Source organism: Vespa crabro, chromosome 12, assembly GCF_910589235.1.
Source record: "Vespa crabro chromosome 12, iyVesCrab1.2, whole genome shotgun sequence".
Taxonomy (NCBI): Eukaryota; Metazoa; Arthropoda; class Insecta; order Hymenoptera; family Vespidae; genus Vespa; species Vespa crabro.
This window is the reverse complement of record NC_060966.1, coordinates 5,518,447-5,545,995: the sequence shown is the minus strand read 5'-3', so window position 1 is coordinate 5,545,995 and position 27,549 is coordinate 5,518,447. Positions and strand designations below refer to the sequence as shown.

Genomic DNA, 27,549 nt, shown 5'->3' with positions numbered 1-27,549 from the left:
AATCTTTCCAGTAGTATTTTTTGTTTTCTTTTTTTTTTTTTCTTTTTTTTTTTTGTTTTTTTTTTTTCGTTTTTTTACTGACAGGATATTCTCATCCCCGCCCTCTGTCCTTGTAGGTGTAGCCTTGAAAGTTTGTCTGGCTAAAATCCACAGTATCATTTCACCGATATACAAATGACACATCTAACTCTAATCTTTCATCCGATTTAGACAAGCAGCTGAACTGACAGAAAGAACATCGTCCGAACAAGCAGCAGCTATTAAAGAACCATTGGGCGCTGTTAACAAACGTTGGGACGGATTGCTCAGGGGTGTTGTAGAGAGACAAAGACTTTTAGAGAATGCTTTGTTACGATTAGGACAATTCCAACATGCTCTTGATGAGTTGCTCGTTTGGATCGATAAGACGGATAGAACGTTGGACAATTTGAAAGCAGTTGCAGGAGATCCGCAAGTTATCGAGGTCGAATTAGCTAAACTGAAAGTCTTAGTTAACGATATCCAAGCGCATCAAACTAGTGTCGACACGTTGAACGATGCTGGCAGACAATTGATCGAAGATGGAAAAGGTACAACCGAGGCTTCAACAACGGCAGAAAAATTAGGTACGCTAAATCGCCGTTGGAGAGATCTACTTCAACGAGCGGCTGATCGGCAAAGAGAATTGGAAGATGCTTTGAGAGAGGCACAATCGTTCACTGCTGAAATACAAGATCTTTTGTCGTGGTTAGGCGATGTTGATAATATGATAGTAGCATCGAAACCGGTCGGTGGTTTGCCTGAAACAGCGTCGGAACAATTGGAACGATTTATGGAAATTTACAACGAATTGGAACAAAATCGGCCAAAGGTAGAAACTGTCTTACAACAAGGACAGGAATATATGAAACGTGCCGATGCAAGTAGTGCTGGTGGTTTGAATCATAATCTTCGAACCTTGAAACAGAGATGGGACAATGTCACTGCACGAGCGAGTGATAAGAAAATCAAATTGGAAATTGCTTTGAAGGAAGCAACAGAGTTTCATGATGCTTTGCAAGCGTTTGTTGATTGGCTTACGAATGCAGAAAAGATCCTAACGAATCTCAAACCAGTTTCCAGAGTCATGGAGACTATATTAGGTCAAATAGAAGAGCATAAACAATTTCAGAAGGATGTTGGTGTTCATAGAGAAACTATGTTAAATTTGGATAAGAAGGGAACGCATTTGAAATACTTCTCACAAAAACAGGATGTGATACTTATTAAAAATCTATTGATCAGTGTTCAACATAGATGGGAACGTGTTGTGTCAAAGTCAGCCGAGAGAACTAGAGCACTCGATCATGGATATAAAGAGGCAAGAGAGTTTCACGATGCATGGTCGAATTTGCTCAATTGGTTGGACGAAACTGAGAAGACCTTGGACGAAGTTGCTGCTGATGGTCTTGGTGGAAATGATCCAGAAAAGATAAAATCGCGTCTTAACAAGCATCGCGAGATACAGAAAGCTTTGAGCGCTAAGCAAGGTACGTATGATACGACCATGAAGAATGGTAAAACTTTGAAGGACAAGGCACCGAAGGCCGACGAGTCTGCTTTGAAGGAATTGTTGAACGAATTGAAGAACAAATGGACGACAGTTTGTTCAAAGTGCGTTGATAGACAAAGAAAGTTGGAGGAAGCGTTATTGTTCTCTGGACAATTCAAGGATGCCATTCAAGCGCTTCTCGATTGGCTTGGCAAGATGGAAAAACATTTATCGGACACTGGACCATTGCATGGTGATTTGGACACCGTAACGAATCTGGTCGAACAACATAAAACTTTCGAAAAAGATTTAGAATCACGCGAATCACAAATGGAGTCGGTCATCAAAACTGGTCGTGAATTAGAATCCAAAGCTTCGGCAGAGGATGCTTCCCTGATAAGATCTCAATTATCAGAACTTAACAGTTTATGGGACACCGTAACACGTCTGTCATCAAAGAAAACCGCAAAATTAGAGGAAGCTATCAGAGAAGCCGAACGTCTTCACAAAGCGGTCCATGTTTTGTTAGAATGGTTGAGTGACGCCGAAATGAAACTTAGATTCGCTGGGCAATTACCAGAGGATGAACAAGAGAGTAGAAACCAATTGATGGAACATGAGAAATTCCTTCGTGAATTGAAAGCTAAGGAAATTGAAAAGGATAATACTTTGGAATTGGCTCATATTATCTTAGGTAAAGCTCATCCCGATGGAGCTGCCGTTATCAAACATTGGATAACCATTATTCAATCTAGATGGGAAGAAGTTGCTATTTGGGCTCAACAAAGAAATCAAAGACTTGAAAATCATATGCGTGGTCTTCAAGTAAGACATCATTATATAAAATAAAATAATATGATTAATTTTATTAATATGTTATGATTGAACAAAATTAATATTAATTAATTATCATTCGCATTTGTATTTTTAGGATCTTGATAATCTCCTAGAGGAATTATTGGCTTGGTTAGAAGGATTAGAAAATACTTTGAATGCCCTCGAAAGCGAACCACTTCCAGACGATCGTCCGACTCTCGAAATGCTCATTGCTGATCATAGAGAATTTATGGAAAATGCAAGTAGAAGACAGAACGAAGTAGATCGTGTCTGTAAAGCAAGACAAATCAAAGTAACGAAGGACGGACGAAAAGTGCCAAAAGCTAAATCACCTGCACCAGTGTAAGTATAATTAAATACAATCCTTGAATCTCATAAAAACTATTTGAACGCCGGTGCCATCAAAATTTCTTAATCATTCTAAGCCGGTTTTTCATTATGAAAAAAAAAAAAAAAATAAATAAATAAATAAAAAAAGAAAGGGAGAACATTAAATGTGCACATAAATATCAAAAAATCATTACCTCGAAATAATGATCATTACTTTTATCGATCGATCATTTTCAATTGTCTCATATTAAAATAGAAATTTTATGAATTATTTGTTTAGATAGCATAAATAATTTGATATATCATGCTTTCTATGTATTTTAACAATAGCAAAAAAAGTTTTTTTTTTTTTATACTTTAGCACATATATATATATATATATATATATTGCACGTTTTTTTATTTTGCATTTGTGTGCAATTTTTTTTTTTTATGTTTTTTGCTTGTATCATTTGTAATGTGTGTACGTTTTTGCATGTTATATTAATATTATGGACAGCAGTAAGGATCAATATCAAGATGTGGAACAAGAACAACCTCCTTCCAGAAAACAAAGGTGCGTTTTTTAAATTCAAAGGATCGACGAGCATTTTTATTAATTTTTATGATAAAATCGCATGGAACATGCATAGTGACGCCATCTGAAGCATATTCCTTGAAACAACTCATATTTTTCATTATATCGGTAAAAATATTAATTTGGTCGATAAATGGATAATCATAGTTTGAAAAGTTTCCAGGAATATTCTTCAGATGGCGTTTCAAGTCAAAGACAAAAAGATAATTTTTATTTTTTAAATTTCAATAATAATTGCTTTATTATATTTTTTTTTCTCTTTTTTAAGCTTTTTAAAAATTCATATACTTCAATATTAATTGTTTTAATTATGTTTATATTATTGCATTATTGTCTGATTAGCTAGCTCGTTAATTATAAAAAAGAAAAATGTTGTATTTATTTATTTTTTTTTTTTTTTTGTTGTTGTTCGTCTCGCATGTTTGTAATTGAATGTTGTCTCTCGCACATTAACACATAAAGACATTAACAAACACTTTCCTTTTCACAAAATTCAGTATTACCCTTTAAAGTCGGAAGAAGATGCAACGCACAAAAATGATCTCGGTGTATCATCGTGAAGCTGCATAAATGAAGATGAATGAAGATTTTGAAAAAAAAAAAACCAGAAAGAAATGAAAAGCCTACAGTTTTCTTCACTACTAACATATACGCATCCTTGTCAAATAATGTTATTAACGAATTAACTAACAATAAGTATCATTAATCTTTCATTATTTCTCTCGAATAATTTTACAAATCAACGATAGGAAATATTTATTAGATATCATTTCATAAGTTATGATAGAACGTGTCTTTGAAGATACGTCTGTTATATGCGTGATTAATTTTTTTTATCTTTCAACAAATTTTTTCAACTCATACATGCACACATACATACTTACATACACATATTGAAACTCTCATACATTCATATAATCGTACATAATGTGTAATCATTAAAAGACATACATTGAAACACGTACTTTGATGAAGCCTGCTTTGTGACGCAGACAAATCAATCCTACATGTAAGATCCAGTAGAGAGTGTTTTGAGTGACGTGAGGCATGTTCTTGTTTAGCCGAGCCAGCCCGGGTCGCGAGAGGACGCCAGATCTTTCATTGCCACACATTGGTCCACGCTTCCCACCAAAAGGAAGGTGCGTTTTGTCATTATTTTCGACAGATTTCAATTATCCTAAGTATATTATTATCCATTCTCTCCTCCATCTTCTTATTAATTTTCACACTGTTTATCCTTATCATTTTATTGTTATTCTTATATTTTTGTTAATATTAATGTCCATAACTTTTTTGTTGTTACGTTACACGCGTGTATTGTGAGAGCTATGCTATATTTAATTATTAAGGGATTGAGAAGGAAAAAAAAGAAAATCCAAACTTTTTTTTATACATATATATATATATATAAAACATTTTCATGATATTTTTAATAACTCGTTTGAATCATTTTCTTATTTTTTTCTTTTTTTTTTTTTCCCCTTGTTTTCTTATACGAGCAGTAAAGGCGCAGAACCAGAATTCCGTAGTCCAAGGGTGAAACTCCTGTGGGACAGGTGGCGTCACGTTTGGATGTTAGCTTGGGAACGTCAACGTCGTCTACAGGACAAATATAATTATATTCAGGAGTTGGATCGTGTTGCTAACTTTAGCTGGGAAGACTGGCGCAAGAGAGTAAGAAGATATTTTTTTTCTTTCTTTCTTCTATATTCGTTCATTGACAAATCACGTTAGAAATATTTTAACGCTTTTCTTTTTTCTTTCTCTTTCTTTCCTTCTTTTTTTTTTTTCTTTTTATATATTTTCTTTCTTTTTCTTTTTCAGTTCCTGAAGTTTATGAATCATAAGAAATCTCGACTGACGGATCTCTTTAGGAAAATGGATAAGAATAACGATGGGCTTATACCTCGTGAAGATTTCATTCAAGGAATTATGAATACCAGTTAGTATATTATTTCTTTTTTTTTTTTTTTTGTTTTTGTTTTTTTATTGAAATACATGAATGAAAATATACTGGACCGTCTGTTGCTCTAATGTTTGTAGAATTTGAAACGTCTCGATTGGAGATGGGTGCGGTTGCAGATCTATTTGATCGTCACGGAGAAGGTTTGATAGATTGGAAAGAGTTTATTGCTGCTTTGAGACCAGATTGGGAAGAACGACGTACTTATAATGATACTGATAAGATACATGACGAAGTTAAACGATTGGTTATGTTGTGTACGTGCCGGCAAAAGTTCAGAGTATTCCAAGTTGGTGAAGGAAAGTACAGGGTAGGTGTCGTTTAAAAAAAAAAAAAAAAAAAAAAAAAAAAAAGAAAGAAATGAAAAAAATATAATAAAAATTAATAATTTGTTCATTCAAATTAATTCTAATTTGTTTTTTCTTTTCTTTTTTTTTTTTTTTTTTTTTTTTTTTTTTTGGAGAAATTTTACATGATTTTCATATATAATATTTATTTAATTTTTTATTTATTAATATTTATATAATAATTATATTTATACGTATACGTATATATATATATATATATATTTACAGTTTGGTGACAGTCAAAAACTACGTCTAGTCAGGATATTAAGATCTACAGTGATGGTTCGAGTAGGAGGTGGTTGGGTAGCATTAGACGAATTCCTTTTGAAAAATGATCCATGTCGCGGTAAGTACTCACTTTTATCATTGATCAATTTAATATTAAATGACGTAAGAAATTCGGGTTACGGTAAGTTATATATATTAAAAAAAAAAAAAAAAAAAAAAAAAAAAAAAAGAAAAGAAAGAAGAAGAAAAAAGAAAAGAGAAAAATCTTACCTTGGCCCGAAATCAAAAAATATGATAATCTGTGAAGTCAGGTAGATAAAAGAAAAAAAAAAATTCCGGGAGAAAAATTCAATCGAATTTAGTTAAAAAAAAAAAAAAAAAAAAAAGAAAAAAAAAAGAAAAAAAAAAAAGAAAAAACAGTTCTACATAACATATGTATATATCATAAAAAGTATGTATTTCTGCTAATCGTAATAGAAACGTGATATAATAACACGCGTGATGATTTTCCGCATAAAAATAATTATATAGTTTAACGCAAACCATTCCAATTCTCTCACAAACGTTCCTCATCCCTCCTCTCTGATCATCCATCCGAGGCAGCTAACGTGTCTTTAGTTTGATTTTTTTTTTTTTCTTCGTGATATCATCATTAATAATGTCTTGATATCTTTGAATAATAATTTGTGTATATAGTTTGTTAATGCCGATTCTAATTTCTAATTTTCTAATTTCGCTTATTTTTATTATGTTCGATATTAATAATAATAATAATAATAATAATAATAATAATAATAATAATAATAATAATAATAATAATAATAGTAATAATAATAATAATAATAATTAATAATAATAATTAATAATAATAATAATCTTGCATAAAATTTTATTTTTTCAATTGACAATCAAAGTTTTTAGCAAAGTTTTTATTGCATCTTCTATTTCATCGATAGTTGCATTGAGAAAAAAAAAAAATAGAAAGAATACTTTTTATTAACAAATTATTATTATCCATTAACATTATAACCGCCAAAAAAAAAAAAAAAAAAGAAAAAGAAAAAAGAAAACTTTTTTCTCGCGAGACCAATACCACAAAACTGCAACCCCGAACCTCTGAAAATTTTATAATCATAATTGCGTTTGTGTGTATGATCTCAACTCCTGAGGTACGAAAACGTTGTGATTAATCGCATATAATTAATCGTTAATATTCTAAATTTTCAATAATGCAATGCAAGAGGGACGAGTGAAAGAAAAGTGTGTGTCCGCTGATTTTTTTCCTTTGCTTAGCTGGTTGCTGAATTAATCAAAAAAAAAAAAAAAAAAAAAAAATACACGTATGAATATATATATATATCTCAAAAGGTATTACGGGTTTCGGGTTTTCTTTGGGGCTTTTGATTATGTGTTGCAACTAATACAAAAGATCGCTATTTCAGAAAATGATTTAAACTTATTTAAACTATTTAAGAGTATCATTCTAAAGCATCATCAATCTTGTCATTGTTATTCATTAATTTTCATTAGAAATTGTTAAAAAAAAAAAAAAAAAAAAGTGTCTTATTAATTTTCTGAAATAGTAGGATCTCTTAAGGACCGTAGATAAAAAAGGTATATAAGTAGATAAATTATATATTGGTTCCCATACTAACGTAAATTTAATAATCCCTATCCTCCTTTTCTTTCCTATTCCATCTTTCTCTCTCCCTCTCTCTCTCTCTCTTCTCTCTATCTCTCTCTCTCTCTCTTTCTTTCTCTTTCTCTCTTTCTTTCTCTAACACATTCCAAATATCCAAATCGCTGCAATTCTTCGTATCTCTCCTCTTCTTTCTTTATATATATATATATATTATTTTTTAATATATATAATATATATATATATATATTTATATATTTATATATATATATATATATATATATATATATATATATATATATATACATACACATATATATATAATTTTCATTCCCTCTTTTCTATATACCATTCCCAAATGATTTTGTATTTTTGATTGTAACCGAACCACTGATATGTGTTGCATGGTACTTTCTCGTTCCGAAATTGATTGAAAAACGAAATTATTTTTAATTATCGTTAATGCATTAAGTTTTTCTAATGCCAATACCGGATCCTAACAAACCGGAACAACATGAGGGCTGGTGTCCGCTCGGTGAGGACTTTTTTACATGCACACAGTACATTCATGGTCTATGTAGGTGTGATGATAGTTATTCCTTTAGACATAGTACCGATAAATATACATTTATTTTTTAAACGACTGTAAATTTTTTATTATACATAGCTTTTTTTTTTATAAAAGATACATGTATATATAATACATTCTTTTTCTTTCTCTCTCTCTCTCTCTCTCTATATATATATATATATATTTATATATATTAAACATACACCGCGAATTATAGACCATGAAATTAACTTCCCCGTGTATTGTGCATGATAGAACTGTTACGTGTGATTTATTTTCTATCGTATTGTTTATTATATATAATAATATCAAGCCCCGTTAATTTTGTGCCGTTGTGTTAAATATAACATGTAACCTGATCGAGTTAGATCGAAAGATCAATCGCTAGTGCGTATAATTATATTAGATAAGGGATTTTTTTAATTTTCATATAAATTTGTAATTTTTCAAATGAATTAATTTATTTCGATGGTAAAGTCGCATGAAAAAAAAGAAAATATATTCGTGGTGCCATCTGAAGAATCTTCCTAGAAACTGCTAACCAGATGGTATTGCAGATCAATTTTGACGATAAAAAGGGATGTTTTTTCCAGCAGTTTCTAGGAATATTCTTTAGATGGCGCCACGAATATCTTTTTAATGCGATTTTACCATCGAAAATATATAAAACATAGAAATTTAATGCAATCTTTAGGATTTGTTTGAAAAGAAAAATTTTTTTAATTCATGAACTAAATAACAACCAGCCTAGCATTGAAATATCTCGACTAGTATGGTTTTTTTGAAATTTTTGCAACAAAGCATACTATTTAAATTTGTTGGCATGGTGTTTCTTGAATTGTTAATTAAGTCTTCTTGAGATGATTCATTTTGTTTTTGTTTTCAAATTTTTATTTACTTATTGTGTTATTTATTTCTTTATTTTTATTTCTTTTGTTTTCTTTTTTTTTTTTTTGTACATAACATATACATATATAGTAGCGATTGATTGTTTTGCTATGTAAAACTAACGTTAAATATGCGGATATAATATCACATTGGTTATTCGTAAGAGATAGCAAGGAGGAAAAAGAGGAGACGCCGAGATGTTGTTACGATAGATATCACGGATGGAGCATGGTGGGAGAAAAGTAAATTAAGAAAGGCATATTTTTTTTTCATTCGTTTCATGCTACAACAAATGTCCTTTTCTTTTTAATTTTTTAATCTGTTCAATATCAAGCAGTAATTTATTATTTCACATTATTTGCTATATATATATATATTTAAGTATAAATGAAATTGAGTTAGCATGAAACGATTTTCATATATATATATATATATCGTGGCTTTTGTCAGTGGAAAAAAAAAAATATCATTGCGCTTTAGATTCGATTCGAATCGGCTTTGTAAAAATTGTCGTGTCAATATCGCCTTAATATGTCCCGTATGTGGGACAAAATATTTTATTTTTTTTCTCTCTTCTTTTTTTTTTATGAATAATATGTGCATCATATTTTTTTTCTTTTTTTTTCTTTTTTTTTTCTTTTTTATTTTTCTTTTTCAAACGTTCTAAATATAGTGTTTTTTTTTTCTTTCTTTTTCATATTACTTACACACACGAACACACGTACACGCAACCATCATACACCGTACACGCACATTTTCACTCTATCTTTTCTTTTCTCTCTCTCTCTCTCTCTCTCTCTCTCTCTCTCTCTCTCTATCTCTCTTTCTCTCTATATATATCTATTTATCTTGTCATTTCCATTTCTTCGTTATATTTTTCTTTATACAATTTATCTTTTTGTCATAATTCTTCCGCATCCATTGATAATTCGCATGATCTTTCAATTTTGTATCAATATCTTTGTCTGATGATCGATTGTCTCTCTCTCTCTGTTTCTTTAAAAAAAATACTCCCTTTCTGTAAAAAAAAAAAAAAAAAAAAAAAAACTACCCCTGTATTCCGAATGTTAAATGATTTCAAAAACTTTCACTGTCTCTCTCTCTCTCTCTCTATCTCTCTCTCTCTCTATCTATCTATCTATCTATCTATCTATCTATTTCTTTTTCTCTGTAAAAAAAAATCTTTGGCACCTCCTCTCATAACCCGGCATTATCCCATAACGCCTTCCTTCTAACTGCGTGCACGCAATACACTGTAGCCAAGGGAAGAACCAATATCGAGCTGAGGGAGCAATTCATATTGGCGGATGGTGTCAGCCAGACAATGACAGCATTCAGGTCGAAGCCAAGCCCAACATCGACCCTTCAACGTACGCAAATGTCCTCAGCTGGACCCATCACCAAGGTAATGTCATCTAGTATGGTGAGCACAGTCAGATGGAAAAAAAGAAAAAAAGAAAAATTAAAAAAAACTCTCATCATAATGTCAAACGAAAGAAAAAAAAAAAGAAAAAAAAAAAGAAAAAGTTAGCTCTAGACTCTTTCTATCAAACTTTCTACTCGAGGATCATCGTCAACCGAATCTTTTCGGTCCTTTTTTTCTTTTTCTTTTTTTTATTTATTTGTTCGGTTTTTTTATTTCTTTTCTTTTTCTCTTTTATTTTCTTTTCGTTTTCTTTTCATCTATATACTTTTATTATATTTATATTTTTGAACCGAAATGATCTGTTGAGATCCTTGCTTCGACACTTGCTCCACTTTCTTCACCGTTTGTTTTCATCATTTTTCCACGATCCTTGAAACGAACTTTTTACATGCATACATACATATATACATACATATATTACATACACACATACATATATATATATATATATATACATATATATATATATGTATATATGTACGTGGGATCATTATAATGGTTAGTTCGTTCTTCGGATCCAAAAAAAAGTTCTTTCATTCATCGCTTCATTCATATTCACACATATACGTACATATTTTTGTGTATTAGTGTATTATATGGGAGAGATCGTATAATAATTCATGCATGATCAATTCTTGGATACCATGGATACTTTAATCATCTTATTGGTGAGTACTCTCGATGATCGATTCGATGAACTCGTGAAAAATGGCGATAATAATTGTTTAGGTATAATTTTTTATTTTGCATGAGCATGCGAAGGTTGACGAAAGGATAGCTGGTAGTATTCGCTGATAGAAATAGACGCTTTTATCATTCTCTATTTGATAAGATTTTAAAGAGGCATTGGTTCGCCTTGTGTGATAGTCATCGTGACGGCTTTGGTAAGCAATTTTTTCAATAGGCGAAGGCGAAAGCAAATTAAAAATAAAAAATATATATATATAAAATAAAGGGAAGGAAAGATAAAAACAAAAGAAAAAAAAAACTATTAAATTTATTTTCATCTAGTCGACGCATCAGCACCTCAGGAGATGTGATTTCAAGAAACAAAATTTTTATAGGAAAAAAAAAAGAAGATATTTTTCAAATGATCAATTAAAATTAATTTCGATGATACAATCGCATGGAAAAATATATCTGACGCCATCTGAAGATAATTCCTGGAAACTTTTCGCCTGATGATATGGCAGATCAATTTTGTTGATAAAAAATGAGTTGCAGCGAGTAGTTTCCAGGAATATTCTTCAGGTGGCGCCACGGATACTTTTTTATGCTGTTTTACCATCACGAGTGAGAAAAACAGAGTCTCGGAAAAAAAACAAACCTGTCTCCTCTGAAAAAGAACAAAAAGTAAAGTGTCAATGACCTTATTGGCAATTATGGGAATTTAGAAATATAGAAAACTCTTCTTTTTCATACGATTTTCTTTTTCTTTTTTCTCTTCTTTTTCCTTTTTTTTTTTTCTTTCGTTTTTTTAGAATTGATCAAATGATCTATCGATGTATTATTCTTTTACACATATACATATAGCATAATAATTAATAATAAAAGTATAAAAATAAGCCCAAAGAAGAGTTTTCTTTTTCTGATCAATTCGAGTCATACGAGAAACGACAGCTGCCTCGTCGAAAACTTGAACGGGGTTGAGAAGAGAGAAACAAAAAATGAATTTTCAGCATGAGAAAATGAGAAATTAGGTGGTATCATCGCTAAATTTTTCGTTTATGGGTGTAGCGGAGGAGTTTATGAGCCAGCTGATGCCGATATTTGAGAGTTTGAGGCAAAAGGAGGATCTTCCGTGCTCGTATCCCCTTCACATGCACGCCCCCTCTTATCACTGGGTAAATAACAAACAAGTTCTCTATTGTTTCTGCTGTCGTTTTAATATGAGATAATTTATATATCTCCCTCTCTCTCTCTCTCTCTCTCTCTCTCTCTCTCTCTCTCTCTCTCTCTCTCTCTCTCTCTCTCTTTCTATCTATCTATCTATCTATCTCTCTTTCTCTCTATCTTTTTATTATTATTATTATTTTTTTTTCTAATTGAATTTTATTTGTTTGTTCTTTGGGTTGACTTTAATTTAATATGAGTTGATTGATATTTGTGCGCTTGAAATCCATCTCACACTTAGAGTGCAAATGAAAAAAAAAAAAAAAACCTTTCCCTTTTAATTCTCGATGCCCTATCTCTCTTTTTCTTTGTCTCGCTCTCTGTCTCTCTCTCTCTATCTCTCTCTATCTCTTTCTTCCTCGTAATTAGATTAGAACAAAAATGTTCTTCTCTGTTGATTTTTCTTATCCGTTAGGAGTGCGTCCAATTGAGAGTAAGGGCATTGAGTTTAATAATCGTTTAATAGCATGTTACCATTTTAAAAGCATCCTTTTTCACGCTAGACATGTTTTATATTCGCTGTTAATGAATTATTACATAAAAATTTGAGCGTGTATTGAGAGTGTGCTTTTACATATATAAATATATATATATATATATATTTTTTTTTATTCTAATTAGTAAGTACTCTCTGTCCTCAAATTGAGATTTAGATGAGAATACCATTGATATTAGAGTAAAAGAAGTAGTCGTTAGACAATAGAAAATTTATTTTCTATAACCCTTGAAACAATAATTAGCCAAAAATGTACATTTTATATAATTTAAGTTTCGCCCGCGTTTTGTTTTTTTTTTCCGCCCTTTTTTTTCCTTTTTTTTTTTGTTTTAAAAGAAGCTATATTTATATGTTACTTTATGCTATTGTTATTTTATATTAGTTCATTTTGATTAGTACGATTAGTTTGAGAAGCCTCGAATATTGTTCTACATAATATCCTCAAAGACCTATTTTCATTCGCGCGATATTCATATTTCCCTGCCCTTCTTCGATAACGCCTTCGACACGAACGAATTATAAATAAATTTCTTAACGATCTTTATTGAATTTTGTTTATATACATGTATATGTATATATAGAAATATATAATTAATAATAATAATAATCGGTATAAAAGTTTTCGGATATTTATCGGATACAATGTAATTCTATACGAGATATTAAAACGAAGGAAAATCTTTGTTTCGTTCATATATATATATTTTTTTTTTTTTTCTTCTAATACACACACAACATACACATACACAGATACAGGATATTTTATATGGTAGTTCTTTTAAATACGAGTATATGCATAACGATATGTGTCATGTATTGATGCGTTGCATAGTGGCGTTGATCGGAGATACTTCGAATCATCATAAACTACTGTATCTCTCCCAACTTCTTTTGGTAAGTCTGCATGTAATTAGTAGTTAAACGAAAATGATAAGAGAAAACAAAATATAAATAAAAAAATTAATAAATAAATAAACAAAAGGCCACATCCATCTATCATCATCATATTCTTCATGTTCTTCTCCTTCCCTCTTTTTTCATTTCTTTTTTTTTTTTTGATCTATTTTATTTTCATTCACGTAAGTTTTAAAGTGTCCCTTTTTTCTTTTTTTTTTTTTTTATTCTATATCTGAATCAAGTATGAACAAACCTTGTCATTTATTTATAATAATTTAATGAATAATAATTATAAAAAATGTATATGTTTTTTTTTTTTTTTTTTTTTTGGTAGATGTATTGTTCATACTTGACTATTTTATGGACTCATCATTGAAACTTTATAGCAATCATAGATTTTGATCGTAGTAGTGTCTGAACAAATCCGTTTAGTTAATTGCATATATAATTAATTATAAATTTTTAATTATCCTTAATAGATATGCTTTTCGCATTGGTAATTATAAACATTTCCATTCACAATCACGAATTTGCTTTGTCATTGTTTCCAAAAATTGTTTTCATTTCATTCATTCGAACACTATTTATCAAATTTTCATCGATCACTTTTAAATGAATGTGAGAATAAATGATCACACGATGACACTCTCGAAAATGTGTTCATAGCCATCAAAATCGTGCACATTTGTCGTCGAATGTTTTTTAATGGATTATTTTGAACGTTAATTAAAAGAAAATCTTTTTTTTTCCCCCCCTTTTTCACGAATACAGGTGAGAGAACGAAGCGCACGAAGCGTACCAATGGGTCAATCAAGAGCATCCCGTTCATCCCTAAGTGCAGGTACACCAGATAGTTTGAGTGACAACGAAGGTTCATTCAGAATATCTGCTAGAAAAACTAGCACACCTTATAGAAGTAATCTCACACCAGGTAAATTATCTTTTCCATAATATTAAATCACATATTATCGAATTTGATCGATTTAATCTTATCTTCCAATTAACAAGTTTTATTCTTAAATAAAATTAATTAAATATTTAGAAATTGTTTAAAATTAAAATGATATTATTTTTCTTATAGGTGGTAGCCGACCTTCGAGTAGACCAGCCTCAAGGCCAGCTTCGAGACCAACAAGTAGGCCAGGTAGTAGGCCAGCTTCAAGACAAGGAAGTAAACCACCAAGTCGTTATGGTTCCACACAATCATTAGATAGTACAGGTAAAATTATAATTAAAAATATAAAGAGACAAAAAAAATATATATATATTTTTTAAATCTTTTTTTATTTTTCTTCGCTCAAAAATTAATACATATTTATTTCATATACATAGATTGATCTCTGTTAAATATAAATTTCGCATTAAATAATTATTTGATTAAGCAAAAAAAAAAGATTGATTTAGAAAAAAAATTAATAATTAAGATAATTATATATAAAATTCTTATCAAAGTATTTTTGACATTAAATTTCTTTTAATTGATAGACGAAGCAGGTACACCAAGTCGCATTCCTCGTAGAACCGCCGTAGGTACAACAGGCAACACACCAACGTCTAGCAGACATAATAGCATTTCTGGTAGGCGATTAGGTACACCTGTCAACGGAGCCAGTTCTAGACCACGTACACCAACTGGTCTGGTTAGTCCAGCTAGTGGTAGTGCAACGTCTAGGTTTGTATTCTTTTAATAAACTTTGCTTATTAATTAATATTCTCAGGGACACTAACTTAGAGTTTGCATTAAGCTCGTTCGTTAATTCGCATAGTAAGCAAGAGATTATAGCAATTATAACGAATTAACGACGTACGATTGTTCCCAATAATCTATTATTTTCTATTTTCTTTTTTTTTCTTTTCTTTTCTTTTTTAATTTTATAATTTAGATTGCAATACATTTTAGTATGCTTTGCGTTTTGTATTAAATTTAAATTTAATTTTATATTTAGATCCACCACAACACGTGTTGATTACTATATTAATAATAATAATATTAATAATAATAATAATAATATCTCTGAAGGTAATTTGTCAAGCTCCAAAATAATAGTTAACCCTTCTCGTTAATAACATTTTTTTAGGTTTGGCTCAATCCATAGAGCTTCGAGCATACCAACCCTGACTGGTGTCGGAACACCGATCAGGTAAAGCATACATTAACCTGTTAGAAAATGATTAATGGAAGAGAACACAATTGGCTTAGCTTTCATTGCTTTTGTAATAGTTGATTAGGAATATTATAAATCTAATGGAGCTTTTAAATAATTATCATGTTCAAACGTTGGTGGTGGAACAAATGCTTATTGTTTATTTGTTTTCAGTTTAGTTGTTTAAGTTCTATTCCTTCGTTCTTTCTATTTTTTTTTTTTTTTTTTCATTTAAAACATCTATTTTGTATATATATATATATATACATATATCATAATGGAAGTATAAATAATAGTTGTCATTAACTAATAACTAATAAATTGATGGTACTGAGATATATCATAACAATCAAATATACTAATCCTAATTATTGTGAATGTCTATTAATCGTTGCCATCTAAATTTAACAATTCATGTTAACAAACTAATATTCGAATGGTGATGGTTTAGCCGCTCTAGGATACCTGTTTATGTGGGAATGGACATAAAATCCCCTCAATCAACAACCAGCAATATTTCAACTCATTCGACACAAAGCAACCATTCTACAATTTCTACTGATTCTACTGGGTATGATGAATGTTCTCTCTCTCTCTCTCTCTCTTTCTTTCTCTCACTCTCTCTCTCTCTCTTTTTCTTTCTTTCTTTCTTTCTTTCTTTCTTTCTTTCTTTCTCTCCCTGCTCTATATCCCTTCTATATCATAAAATATTAATCATTTCTTTTTTTCTGCTTTACTGTGATCTATCCTTTGTTATATTTAACGGTGTGATTTTGGATCATTTTGTTTCATTTTGTTGCAATCATAAATCCCAATCATAAGCATGTTGCATATTAAATGAATCTTTCTTTAAGTGTTAGACATGCTTGTCTATTGAAACTGCATAATGAAACGTATCGAACTGTGCGATAATAATAATATTCACACGCTACTAGTAGATAAAAACAACGGCAACAACAACTAACTATCTATCTATCTATTTTTCACAATGCCAGGAGCAGTTCCATCTGTACAAATTCAGCAACTAACATCCCATTGGCTGTTAAACACGCTAGGTAATAATGACTAATCCCTAATATAATTCAGAAATCATTTATTAAACCAGAGTTGTCGAACGAGACAAAAATGGTCGAGACGTAAATGGTCAATTGTAAAAAAATAATATCTTTTTCTTTTTTTTTCTTTGTTCTTTCTCTATCATAGAACACGAACACCGTCCAGTGGTTCGAGCACACCACTACCACCGTCTCTGAAATTATCAAGAAAACCATCAGGAGCATCGGACACTTCAGTCTCAAATACTACGTCAAGTGGAACTCGTAAAGGGAAACCAACGCCTATCGATCAAAGAGCACCTTTCCGATTGTAATCTCGACAATTTCTTTTTTGCCTAACAATAATCGAATATTTATCGAGGAGCTTTTTATCTTATCCTACGTGTTTGCCTATCGAAGGAAAAAGAGAATAAAAAAAAAAAAATAATAATAATTCTCTTGCTTTTCCATGCCAAATACACGTTAGTATAAATAATCTGAGTAATCGCGTAAGATCAATTGAAGGAAAAAAAAAGAAAATGAAAGAAATTATTAGAAATTAAAAAAAAAAATAAAAAAAAATAAAAAAAATAATAAAATAAAGAAAGCTATATATCACGAAGGAATTATAGAATTACGAGAATGATAAAAGAGATTGAAAGAGAATGCTTACAATTTATCCGGGTACTGATAAAGATAGAAAAGGAATGAAGTTATCCGATTTTTATTTTTTCTATTTATATTTCATTTCAATTTTTTTCGCGCCTGGATGTTTGCTGTCTTTATATATATATATATATATATATATATATATATATATATATATATATATATATATATATATATATATATATATATATATATATAATGTAATAAAAAAGGAGCACAAATTCTAATACGAAGTATATACTCTTCGTAAGAGAAAAACGAGAGGCCAACTCTTTAATTTGTTCCCGATAGGATGAGCTTATTATAAATATTTGTCTATTATGTAATATATCTATAAGATTATACACGAAAGATATATAAGAAAGAGAGAAAGTGAAAGATAGAGGAAAGAGAAGAGACTTTTATCGGCGATGTGCGTTGAAAAGTCTTTATTCGATAAGAAATATTATACTATAAATCGATAAAGAAAATATCGTGAAGGTATAAAAAAAAAAGTAAAAAATAAAAAAAAAACGGAAAAGAAAACTGGGTGTTCTGATATAATCAATTCACTCAAGACTTTGAGAGCTATTGTGCATTATATTCGTGCGCTTGAACATCGAAAAAGTTGAAACTGTTTCGAGATAAAAGTAATAATAATAAACAAAAAAAAATATATTATATATATATATATTTAAAAAAAAAGACTTAACAATATTAAAAAAAAACCGAATTGTTAAACGTATTAACGTACTAATATTATTACTATTACTCTGGCGCGTAAACCATTTTTTTATTTTATTTTATTTTATTTTATTTTATTTTTTTTTTGTTCTTCTTTATAACTATTTAATTATTATAATGTAATTATATTTGATATGTGTAATTTTTAGATTGCTTAGGTATCACACGCGAATTTTTTATAATAAACCGAAAAGTACATAAAATAATGTACAATTAGTATTTTTCTCCAATGGATCTACGCGTAATTCCTTTTGTGTGCGTTGTATACGTATGTGTAGATCATCATTCACTTTCATAGTATTGTATTTGTTCTTCCTTTTTTTTCTTTTTTTTATAATAATAATTGAGAGAGAGAGAGAGAAAGAGAAAGAATGAAAGACAGTGAGAAAGAGAGAGAGAGAGAGAGAGAGAGAGAGAGAGAGAGAGAGAGAGAGAAAGAAAAGGAAGTTTATCTTATCATTTATTTATAAAAAAAAAAACAAACGAGAAAAGAGAATAGATCCTAACGAAGCGATCTTTTTGTATTTCTATTATAAGGATTTATATGTTTTTTCTTTCTCTCGCTAAGATGCATATTTTTTTTGCTGAAAGTTATTTAATTATATTGCAATTGTGAAAAAAGGAAAAAAGAAAACGTCGAGGAAATATATAAACGGGGGTGTAAATATTGATATACATTATGTTTTTTCACCTGACGTTCTATCATTTTGAGAATGAGTTCATTTTACTATAGAAACATGTTCAAATTGGAAGTAACATGAAAGAGATCATAATCAAACTTAGTTTTTATTAATACGGTGGCACAAATTATTCAATGTAATGCGTTGTATTTTTCTTTATTATTATTATTATTATTATTATTATAATATACGAAAAGTTAGAAAGAAAAAGAAAAAAAAAAAAGAAAAAATTAAGAAAAATGAACTATACAACAGATGAATCTTTGCTGTATTTGAAAATAAGGGGACATACAGGAAAAAAAAAATATTGTGTATTAAAGCTATTATAATGTACGTGAACTCTCCGCAAAAGGTTTACGGACTTTTTCGGAACGAAGCTTATGTAATGTTTCGTAATGAAGAAGTCTTTCGCGATAGACATTTCCAATTTTTTATAATGCAAACGCGATTAATACGATGACACATTAATATAACACGTTTACGTATAACGCAATTACATGTGTTAACAATTTTTTGAACTTTGTTTTCGCCTTACTGTACAATTCTGTATTATTGCTGATGATGCAGTGAAAAAGATATAAATATATACATAAATTAAGAGCTTTAATGTTATTTAAACGATTTAAGACACACTGTTAGAATATTTTTGTTAACAAAATAATAGCAGGTAGGTATGGTAAAGAAGGAAAAAAAATGAATATTTTATCAGCGCTTGTAAATGTACAAAGTTTTTTTTTTCTTTTTCTTTTTTTTCCTTTTTTTTTTTTTTTTTTCTTTTTTATTAAACATTCTTCATCGATATCTCTCTCTACAATAAACAATTTATATAAAATTCGTAAGAAAAACTTAACACGGTGTTTAGGCGCGAGCTCTATGTGCAGATTAACGTATAATAAATCGTTGGAATTATGATTAACAATGATTAAATCAATAATCAGATAGTGTTATTTATCGTTGAAGAGACGCATTAAAGATCTATAGCGTTCTATAGCGCAAGATCGGGACGGATATTTTACCGATGCGACTTTTTATTTTTATTTTGTTTTTTTTTCTTTTTTGTTTTTTTTTTTATATATATATATATAATATATATATATATACAAATTTTTAACAAAGTTCATATATTTATTTAATTAATTAATCAAATGAAAATACTGAATGAAACCCATATTTTATCATGATTATAAAAAAATACAGATAATATTAATAAATAGTTGATATACAGAAACATAAATATTTAACATGCTTGATCAAGACAGAATATAAATAATTTAAATAAAGAAATAGGAATATGTTTGACGAAACGATTATACAAAGAAAACGGAAAATAACAGATAGATTATAAATATGACGATTCGAATTATTCAACAAAAATAAAAAGTATCGATTTCGTTTGAAATTGTTTTTGAGCCATAATTGAAATTATATTTACAGGACTATATCTTTGATTTAATATATTATTTAATTTTTAATATTCTCTTATGATTCGTTTTTCTTTTTTTTCTTTTTCCTTTTCCTTTTTCTTTTTTTTTTTAATTTCCTACCCGATATTTCATATCGATTTAATTAATTTCCTTTTATTATTAATTTTCTTTAATTTTCCTAATTGATATTATCACGCGTCATATTTCTTTGAAAGTTTTTCTTTTTTTAATATCCTAGCTTTTAATCCATGAGGATCTAATTTTTTTCTTTGAACATTTCTCTTACTTTCAAGTCTCTTCCAAATCTCTTGTTCCATTTTTTCTTTCCTTAGACGTTGCTGTTCCTTCTTCCATATATCCTGCAAATTTAAAAAATTGACATCAAAGAAAAAATTAGTCTGTGAATTAGAAAACACAAAACATTTTTTATTTTACATCAATTTGAAGATCAATACCTGAAACCCTACCTTGAAATCATGACAGAAATTTAACCACAGTGAAAAAAATTGATTAGGATCAGCTGTGTCCAAAGTAGCACCCTTAGGTATGAATTGATAAAATTGCATAACAGTTTTAAATTTCTTTTTAGCCTCAACTAATGCTTTATTTTCATTTTCCAATTCCGTTGTAGCACTGGTGAAGAAAGCGTTCATATTTTCTTTAAATATTCGAGCGTTAGGTGGATTTGATTCGACCACAGCTTCGTATTTTGTTTTGCAAGCTGAAAACAAGGTAAATAAATTTAAAGAGAAACAAATAAGACATTATTTTTTTAAAAAAGAAATGAATTTATTTATTAAATTAAAAAATAATATTTACCTTTCAGTTGATCGTCTAGCCTTTGAAGTTCCTTCGTAATATCTTCAAAATTTATTGTCGAAGCTGCTTTAATATCAGCTGGCTCAGGTACAGGCAAAGGTAATGGCTCATCAAAATTACAATCCTTTTCCTGTGCTAATCGTGCTTTTACAATGAAATGTAATAGAGTAATACCCGGTACTTTAGACTTAACATCCTTCAATTTGTCAAGAATCTCCAAATGGAAGCCATCCGCCTGTCCTCTCATCATGTTACCACCATTCATATAATTTCCTAAAGTTAATATAAGTGCCATCACCTTCTTCAGTGAATTAGAATTGTTCAAGTAATCACAAATCGTCTTTAAATTCGTTAATTTGCTCGAAACAGATGAAATAGCATCTTGAAATTCGGATTGGAACACCAAACAAGCCATTCTTTCACTGAAATGATCTATTCCTGCTAATCGTTTTAAAAAAATCTCTGGGCGATCCAGCGGAACTTCTGAATTAACTTCTTCGTGGGCGATTATTTCGTCTAACTCTTTTTTTGTAGCTCTCTGTAAAAATAAAAAAGAAATTAAAAAAAAAAGCAAAGGAAAATAAATTTCTACACTTTGATTTTAACAATAATCAAGTTCAAAATTTATACTAACAACTTCGTAAATTTGTTGTAGCGCTTCGAGACTAATCACACTTGTATCCAGATTATAAACAGCATTTTCAACTTCAGTGAAATCTACGTGTAAACTTTTTTCCAAAATGCCAACAGTTTTCGATCGTTTTGAATCAAGTATTTTAGCTGGTTGCACTTTCGATGGCTTAGCTACATCCTCTCCTTTTTTTGCAAGTTTCCGTTCAGTGACTTGGCGTGAAAATAAATTTGTAAATTCTGTGATATCAAGATCTTTTTCTTCTTCTAATTCCGCCCAAAAAGACGTCTATGAAATTAATTCGAATAAATTAACGAAATCTAGTTTATTATAAAATATTTCAATTTTACCATAGACTCTCCTATACTGGAAGCAGCCATCGGTGCTAAAATCCTCGTCCAATAGAGTGGCTTCATTGGTACTACAGGATTTAAAGGTTGTTTCCTCAATGCTGAAAGAAAAAAAAAAATGAAGATTTATAAACCGTTCTTAATACTCTCAATTTTGTTTAGGAAGTAGTCCGTTTCTTTATTACTTACTCGATCTGCTGGGAGGATTCCAGCCTCCGATAGGAGGAGCAGGTAAAGGAGTTGGAGTAGAAGCGAGTGGTGGTGGAGGTGGCGGTGGTCCTGATGCATTTGAGCCAGGACCTGCTCCCGTGATCGAGGTAGAAAATAGAGGAGGTGGCGATGGTCCAGTCATACCTGGCATTGGTGGTGGTGGTGGTCCAGCTATTCCTGGCATTGGTGGTGGAGGAGGACCAGATGTTCCTGGCATTGGTGGTGGTGGTCCAGTCATGCCTGGCATTGGCGGTGGTGGTGGTGGTGGTCCAGTCATGCCTGGCATTGGCGGTGGTGGTGGTGGTGGTCCAGTCATGCCTGGCATTGGCGGTGGTGGTGGTGGTGGTCCAGTCATGCCTGGCATTGGCGGTGGTGGTGGTGGTCCAGTCATGCCTGGCATTGGTGGAGGAGGAGGTGGCGGTGGCCCTGACATTCCAGGCATTGGTGGAGGAGGAGGTGGCGGTGGCCCTGACATTCCAGACATTGGTGGTGGTGGTGGAGGAGGTTGTGATGCAACAATTCCAGGTATTGGTGGTGCTCGTGGAGGAGATGGAAGTCCAATAATTCCAGTCATAAGCGGTGGTGGTAATGGTGGCGGCGGTGGTGTTGAAGATAAAGAAGTTTGTTCTGTCAGTCCTGGGATTGGGGGTGGTGGCGGTGGTGGTTGTAAAAATTGTACTTGTGTAGTATTTGGCATAGGTGGAGGTGGAGGTATACACAAAGTTTGTAAATCTAACGAGGATGGTGGAGATGGTAGTGGTGGTGAGATACACGTAGCCAATAACGCTGGAATTTGTTTCGATTGAAAATTAATACTAGATTCTGTTACTATCGAAAGTAACGGAGATGGTGATTGTGGTATTGGAGGAGGAGGAGGAGGAGGAGGAGGAGGAGGAGGAGGTGGAGCTGGTGGAGAAGAACAAATCTGTGATATATCTTCTTGCACTTTTCCATTCACTAAGTCCGCTTTTTCGACACTTTTGATGATAGGAACTGACGAGGATAATTCGGTTTTGGATAATTCAACTGTTTCTTTTTTAACAGACATCTTTCCTGTAGATGTTTCAGCTACGATTTCTCCATTGACAGTGCGAGATAAATCATTTTCCTGATTTTTAGTATCTTCGTTATCCGGTGAAAGTGAATTTTGAGTAGAAATTTGGATCTTCGATCTCTCGTCTTTTAATAACATTCGTAAATTAGTTATTTCAGGTTCTTCTTTAGATTCCTTCGATTGGCTAGAGACGACAGATTTGTTAGGCAAAACGGGCGAATTGTCGAGAGAGATCACCGTGACTCTTTCTCCGTCGCTAACACTCGTCGCTGCTGATGCACTTTTGTAATCGTTCGATGAAGGCGAACTTGCACTTGTACCGGTCGGTGATACACTTTTTGGAGATGTTTGAACACACTTGTCCTGTGCCATCGTAGATACATCCTTATTTTGTTTTCTTAATCTTTCGATCTCGTTCCTCAGATCGATCAATTCCTTTTCCAATCTTTCGATATCCTCCTTCGTTTTAAATCGTTTCAAAGATTCGTTAGAATATGGCGGGGACAACGTATCGTATTGATTTCGATGATTACCAGAAGATACCTGCGGCAAATTTATAATCTTGTTAATCGAAGACATATCTAATTTTAACTGTTGTGTTTATGATATATATATATATATATATATATATATATATATATATATATAGAGTCTATAGTATCTAAAAAAGAAATTATAAATTATATTCAACTCTCTCGGATAATCGTAGAAGTGGGAATGAATATGATATAAAGGTTAAAAGCCACGGTGACAAGGTTGCGAGATTAAAATTCTTACTTTATCCTGGAATTTTCGATGGTTGAAGGAGATCGATAAATATGCGATAGATTTCGTCATTCGACGTCACCGTTCACTTGTCAGGTGAAGCAGCTTCTCGTATCGCTATTCATAACTTTCTATTCGTGTAAAACTTATTAAAATAATCATATGTAAATATTCATCTAATGATACTTACCGTATGTGAAATATTACTTGTGCTATCTTTATCTGTAAATGATCGAAGAAGACCGGTTGATACTAAACGAGAATAAAAAGCCAAATCAAGTTTTTCACGTTCCGCATCTGTCAATTGAGATTTTAAATGTTCTGGTAACTCAGACGTCAGTACTTCTATCAAACGTAATCCTGAAAAAATGTACAAAAAAAATTAGAAACCTTGAAGATCGTTCGTGATAAGAATTTCTTTCTCGATCTTTGTGTGAAAGATTTAACGAAAGTAAAAATATCATAGTGTTAGGGGAAAACGTGTGAACGAGTTATCATTGTGCACGTGTACAAGCGAATGCAAGCTTTTGTCACGTAGGTCTCTTTCTCCTCTTTCTTTCTCGAGATTTATTATTGTACTGCTATAAAATTCATATTTTTCGCATAATCATATTATCTGAAATATGAGAATTCTTTTTTCTGTTTTTTTTTTTTTTCTTTATTTTTTTAATATACGCAATTTGTTGACTCCAAAAAACAAATCGCATATAATTATTAATTCTTTTGCGTTTTAAATATAAATAATTTCAATGTAAATAACAAAGTGTAAAATGAAGTATAATTATTGATATTAATTAATACGGATGGTCAGATAAATTCAACTTTCCGTACGTTGATTGATAGAAGAAAAACAGAAAAAAGAAAAAATATATATATGTAAAAAAAAGAGAAAGTGAAATCGATCGATTCTGATCTCGTCGTTCATGAGACATCACTTTTAATGGAAAAATTCAATAAAAAATGACAAGCACACTGCGATAATATCACACTTCTGTCATCCAGCCAACTGTCAACGTCAAAAATACTTGCTCGACATTTTGCATAGCGCTAAACAATCGACCGAATTCCAATAGAAAACTAAAAAGAGGTTTCAACGAGAAACCTCTGTGTCTCTCTTATCAGTGTAAACGCGTCTGCTTTCATTATCGTTCAACACACATACACAGTAACATGCTTTCAACATGATCTACGCCTCTCGAGTTATTCATAAAATTTAATCGTCCGATTGCTGTTCTCTGGATCATTCTTTTTTTCTTATAAAATGATATGAGAATTTTTCTAATTTTGATCGTATGTAAACATAATTAACATAAACGTTGAATTATAATCGCGTCGAAACAAATGATTTTATATATCAAATGTTATTTTTAGCCAATCACATATATCTAATCTTTTTTTCTATAATCAGAATCTCTTTTTGTTCTTCGAAAGAATGACTCAATTCAAAATATATTTCAAATTAATTATGACCATATTTAATTTCTACTCACCTTCGAATTTACTATAAAGACCATAATCGAGCTTGCGTGGTATAACTTTGGCATTTTCGTTGTTTTTAGATTCAAGACTAGCACGATCTAAAACCAAATTTGCTACTCTTCTAAGTACTTGACTTTCAGGTGAAGTTTCATACATGGTGTGCCTTCTATGTGGTGTCTTTCTAGTATCACTGGCCGGTGATTGCGAGATGTCTGGAAATAATAAAAATTATCATTAACGATGAGATGAGTATGTGAAAATTTTGAGACGAAGAGAGAGTATTGAACTTTCGCAAGAAAACATCGTGACTTGTGAAAAATGATCATACGTAATTGAAGAGATAAGTATTTTTACAACACACAAATCAAACATTTAAGCTGTTGATGATAAGAATGATATTAGGTAACAAGCAAGTACGTTTAATTCCAAACTTCCTCGTTCGTTTTCAGATCTAATCGAAGGAAAATCGATCGTTTAATAAAATTAATTTTAATAAAATCATAATAAAATGAGAAAAATCAATCAGATCCTTACTTAGCTGCGAGGGCGTGGGTGGTAATTGTATCTTCTTATGCCTTAGGACAGCAAATGGTGATCTTTTATCGCTGTGATCTTCGCGCGATGAGACAGAAGCCACCAATATATCCGTCGAAGATGGAGTGATAGAAGCGCATTGCGTTTCCGCAGGTAATAGAGCTTCCTCTGGATCGGTAAAGACACTGTCACTGGAAGATTCCTGACTGAGCGGTGCAGATATCTCGGCTACTAGCAAACCTTTGTTGGCGAGACGCCAGGAGTCGGTGACCAGCAACGTCGATGAGGGGTTCATTAGGTTCACCGGTGTTGTGTTAGCCCCAATAATCGGTTCTTTCGATGTTGAGACTGTTCCATTGATGATAGTAGACATTCCACTAGGTGTTTTATCGATCGTCTCGTGCTCAACATCATGAGAAATATTTGTAGCTGATGATTCCCCATGATGTTGAGATAGTGAACTTGGTTTAACATCGGGCGTTGTCTTTTCGACCTGTAAAATATCGATATGATTAAAAATGATTTCTAATCGTTTAATAAATTTCTTATGATTGTGATAAATATTTTCTAAATTATTAAAAGAGATCGATAGCACCAACCTCAGTTGTGACTATCGGTGGTTTAGGTGCTTGTCTTTTAGCTGGAGTTTGTAACTTCTCAATGGAAGATTTATATATATGTGCGCTCTTGCCGATCTCGAAGCTAGCCACATCTTCTAAACTCTTTGAATTTTTCCTTCCTTCGATTTTTGTTATCTCAGAAAATTCAGGAACGTCCACGCTCGGATATGTAACATTCGCAGCATCCCTTACCTTCTTCCCTTTCTTCTTACCATCACTTTGTAAATTACCCATGAGATTACGGATGGTTGACGCCGAGGAAGCACCGTTTTCCCCGTAGAGAGCTCTCAGGGACTCGATCCAGCGGCGAGAAAAGTCGCGCAGCTTCGGCGCCCAAGGCCGCGCCTGAGCCGCGACTGCGTCCTGTGGCCGATGCATTTGCCCGGTCCGGTCGATAATCGAGACAAATTTCGTGTCTGACAGAACGCTGTGTTAAAGTCGAGAATTTTTAAGAAAGAAGAAGAAGAAGAAGAAGAAAAGGAAGAAAAAGAAGAAAAAGAAGAAGGATCGCGCTCTTAGAAGAGAAAAGGAAATTCTTTCATACTGATCTCGTTCTTCTTTTATTATTGGGATTTCTAAAGGGTGACAAGCTTTTATCAAAAGAAAATCCAGGAGAAAGAAAAACAAGAAGATCCTTTTTTCATCGGTATTCTTTCAGGTAGATCAGATCCTGTCACTTGCAGTACGTTCTTTCATTAACAAGGAACTTCTCTGTGAACTCTTAAATCTTTTCGTAAAATACATAATATTTAAGAGACTTTCTTGCAGAATCTGGATAAAGATATTATTAATATGTTCGATTAAAATGATA

General features: G+C 31.4%; 2 protein-coding genes across 43 annotated transcripts in view; one reads left to right on the top strand and one right to left on the bottom strand.

Annotated features, from left to right (window-relative positions):
* LOC124428424 (microtubule-actin cross-linking factor 1) overlaps positions 1-17,475 on the top strand; it is a 115,949-nt gene extending 98,474 nt beyond the window's left edge. For 19 of the 40 annotated variants that reach the window (XM_046972438.1, XM_046972437.1, XM_046972432.1 and 16 more), the window contains 17 exons: positions 211-2,335; positions 2,442-2,689; positions 3,180-3,233; positions 4,316-4,393; positions 4,757-4,928; positions 5,079-5,196; positions 5,298-5,527; positions 5,793-5,910; positions 7,904-7,966; positions 10,150-10,295; positions 14,374-14,533; positions 14,684-14,821; positions 15,088-15,274; positions 15,681-15,743; positions 16,198-16,317; positions 16,742-16,801; positions 16,950-17,475. In XM_046972438.1, the coding sequence (XP_046828394.1) occupies positions 211-2,335; positions 2,442-2,689; positions 3,180-3,233; positions 4,316-4,393; positions 4,757-4,928; positions 5,079-5,196; positions 5,298-5,527; positions 5,793-5,910; positions 7,904-7,966; positions 10,150-10,295; positions 14,374-14,533; positions 14,684-14,821; positions 15,088-15,274; positions 15,681-15,743; positions 16,198-16,317; positions 16,742-16,801; positions 16,950-17,115 (4,246 nt within the window). In that variant the 3' untranslated portion in view covers positions 17,116-17,475. Of the gene's footprint in view, positions 1-210; positions 2,336-2,441; positions 2,690-3,179; positions 3,234-4,315; positions 4,394-4,756; positions 4,929-5,078; positions 5,197-5,297; positions 5,528-5,792; positions 5,911-7,903; positions 7,967-10,149; positions 10,296-12,053; positions 12,161-13,537; positions 13,600-14,373; positions 14,534-14,683; positions 14,822-15,087; positions 15,275-15,680; positions 15,744-16,197; positions 16,318-16,741; positions 16,802-16,949 lie in introns of those variants that run through there. The other 21 variants (XM_046972448.1, XM_046972416.1, XM_046972445.1 and 18 more) reach the window with 17 other exon arrangements.
* A 2,952-nt stretch (positions 17,476-20,427) lies between these two features.
* Positions 20,428-27,121, bottom strand: LOC124428470 (formin-2). 3 transcript variants are annotated; one of them, XM_046972524.1, is made up of 11 exons: positions 26,718-27,121; positions 26,359-26,611; positions 26,119-26,286; positions 25,596-25,796; positions 24,296-24,465; positions 22,266-23,883; positions 22,077-22,177; positions 21,730-22,014; positions 21,096-21,633; positions 20,732-20,997; positions 20,428-20,635 (listed from the first exon to the last, which is right to left on the bottom strand). In XM_046972524.1, exons 1-11 carry the CDS (start codon positions 27,114-27,116, stop codon positions 20,468-20,470), a joined length of 4,167 nt encoding a protein of 1,388 aa, XP_046828480.1. In that variant the 5' UTR covers positions 27,117-27,121; the 3' UTR covers positions 20,428-20,467. The 3 variants fall into 3 exon arrangements, with proteins under 3 accessions (XP_046828480.1, XP_046828478.1, XP_046828479.1); XM_046972522.1 differs by having other exon boundaries at positions 26,119-26,611; XM_046972523.1 differs by having other exon boundaries at positions 20,744-20,997; positions 26,119-26,611.
* Between the last annotated feature and the right edge of the window lie 428 nt (positions 27,122-27,549).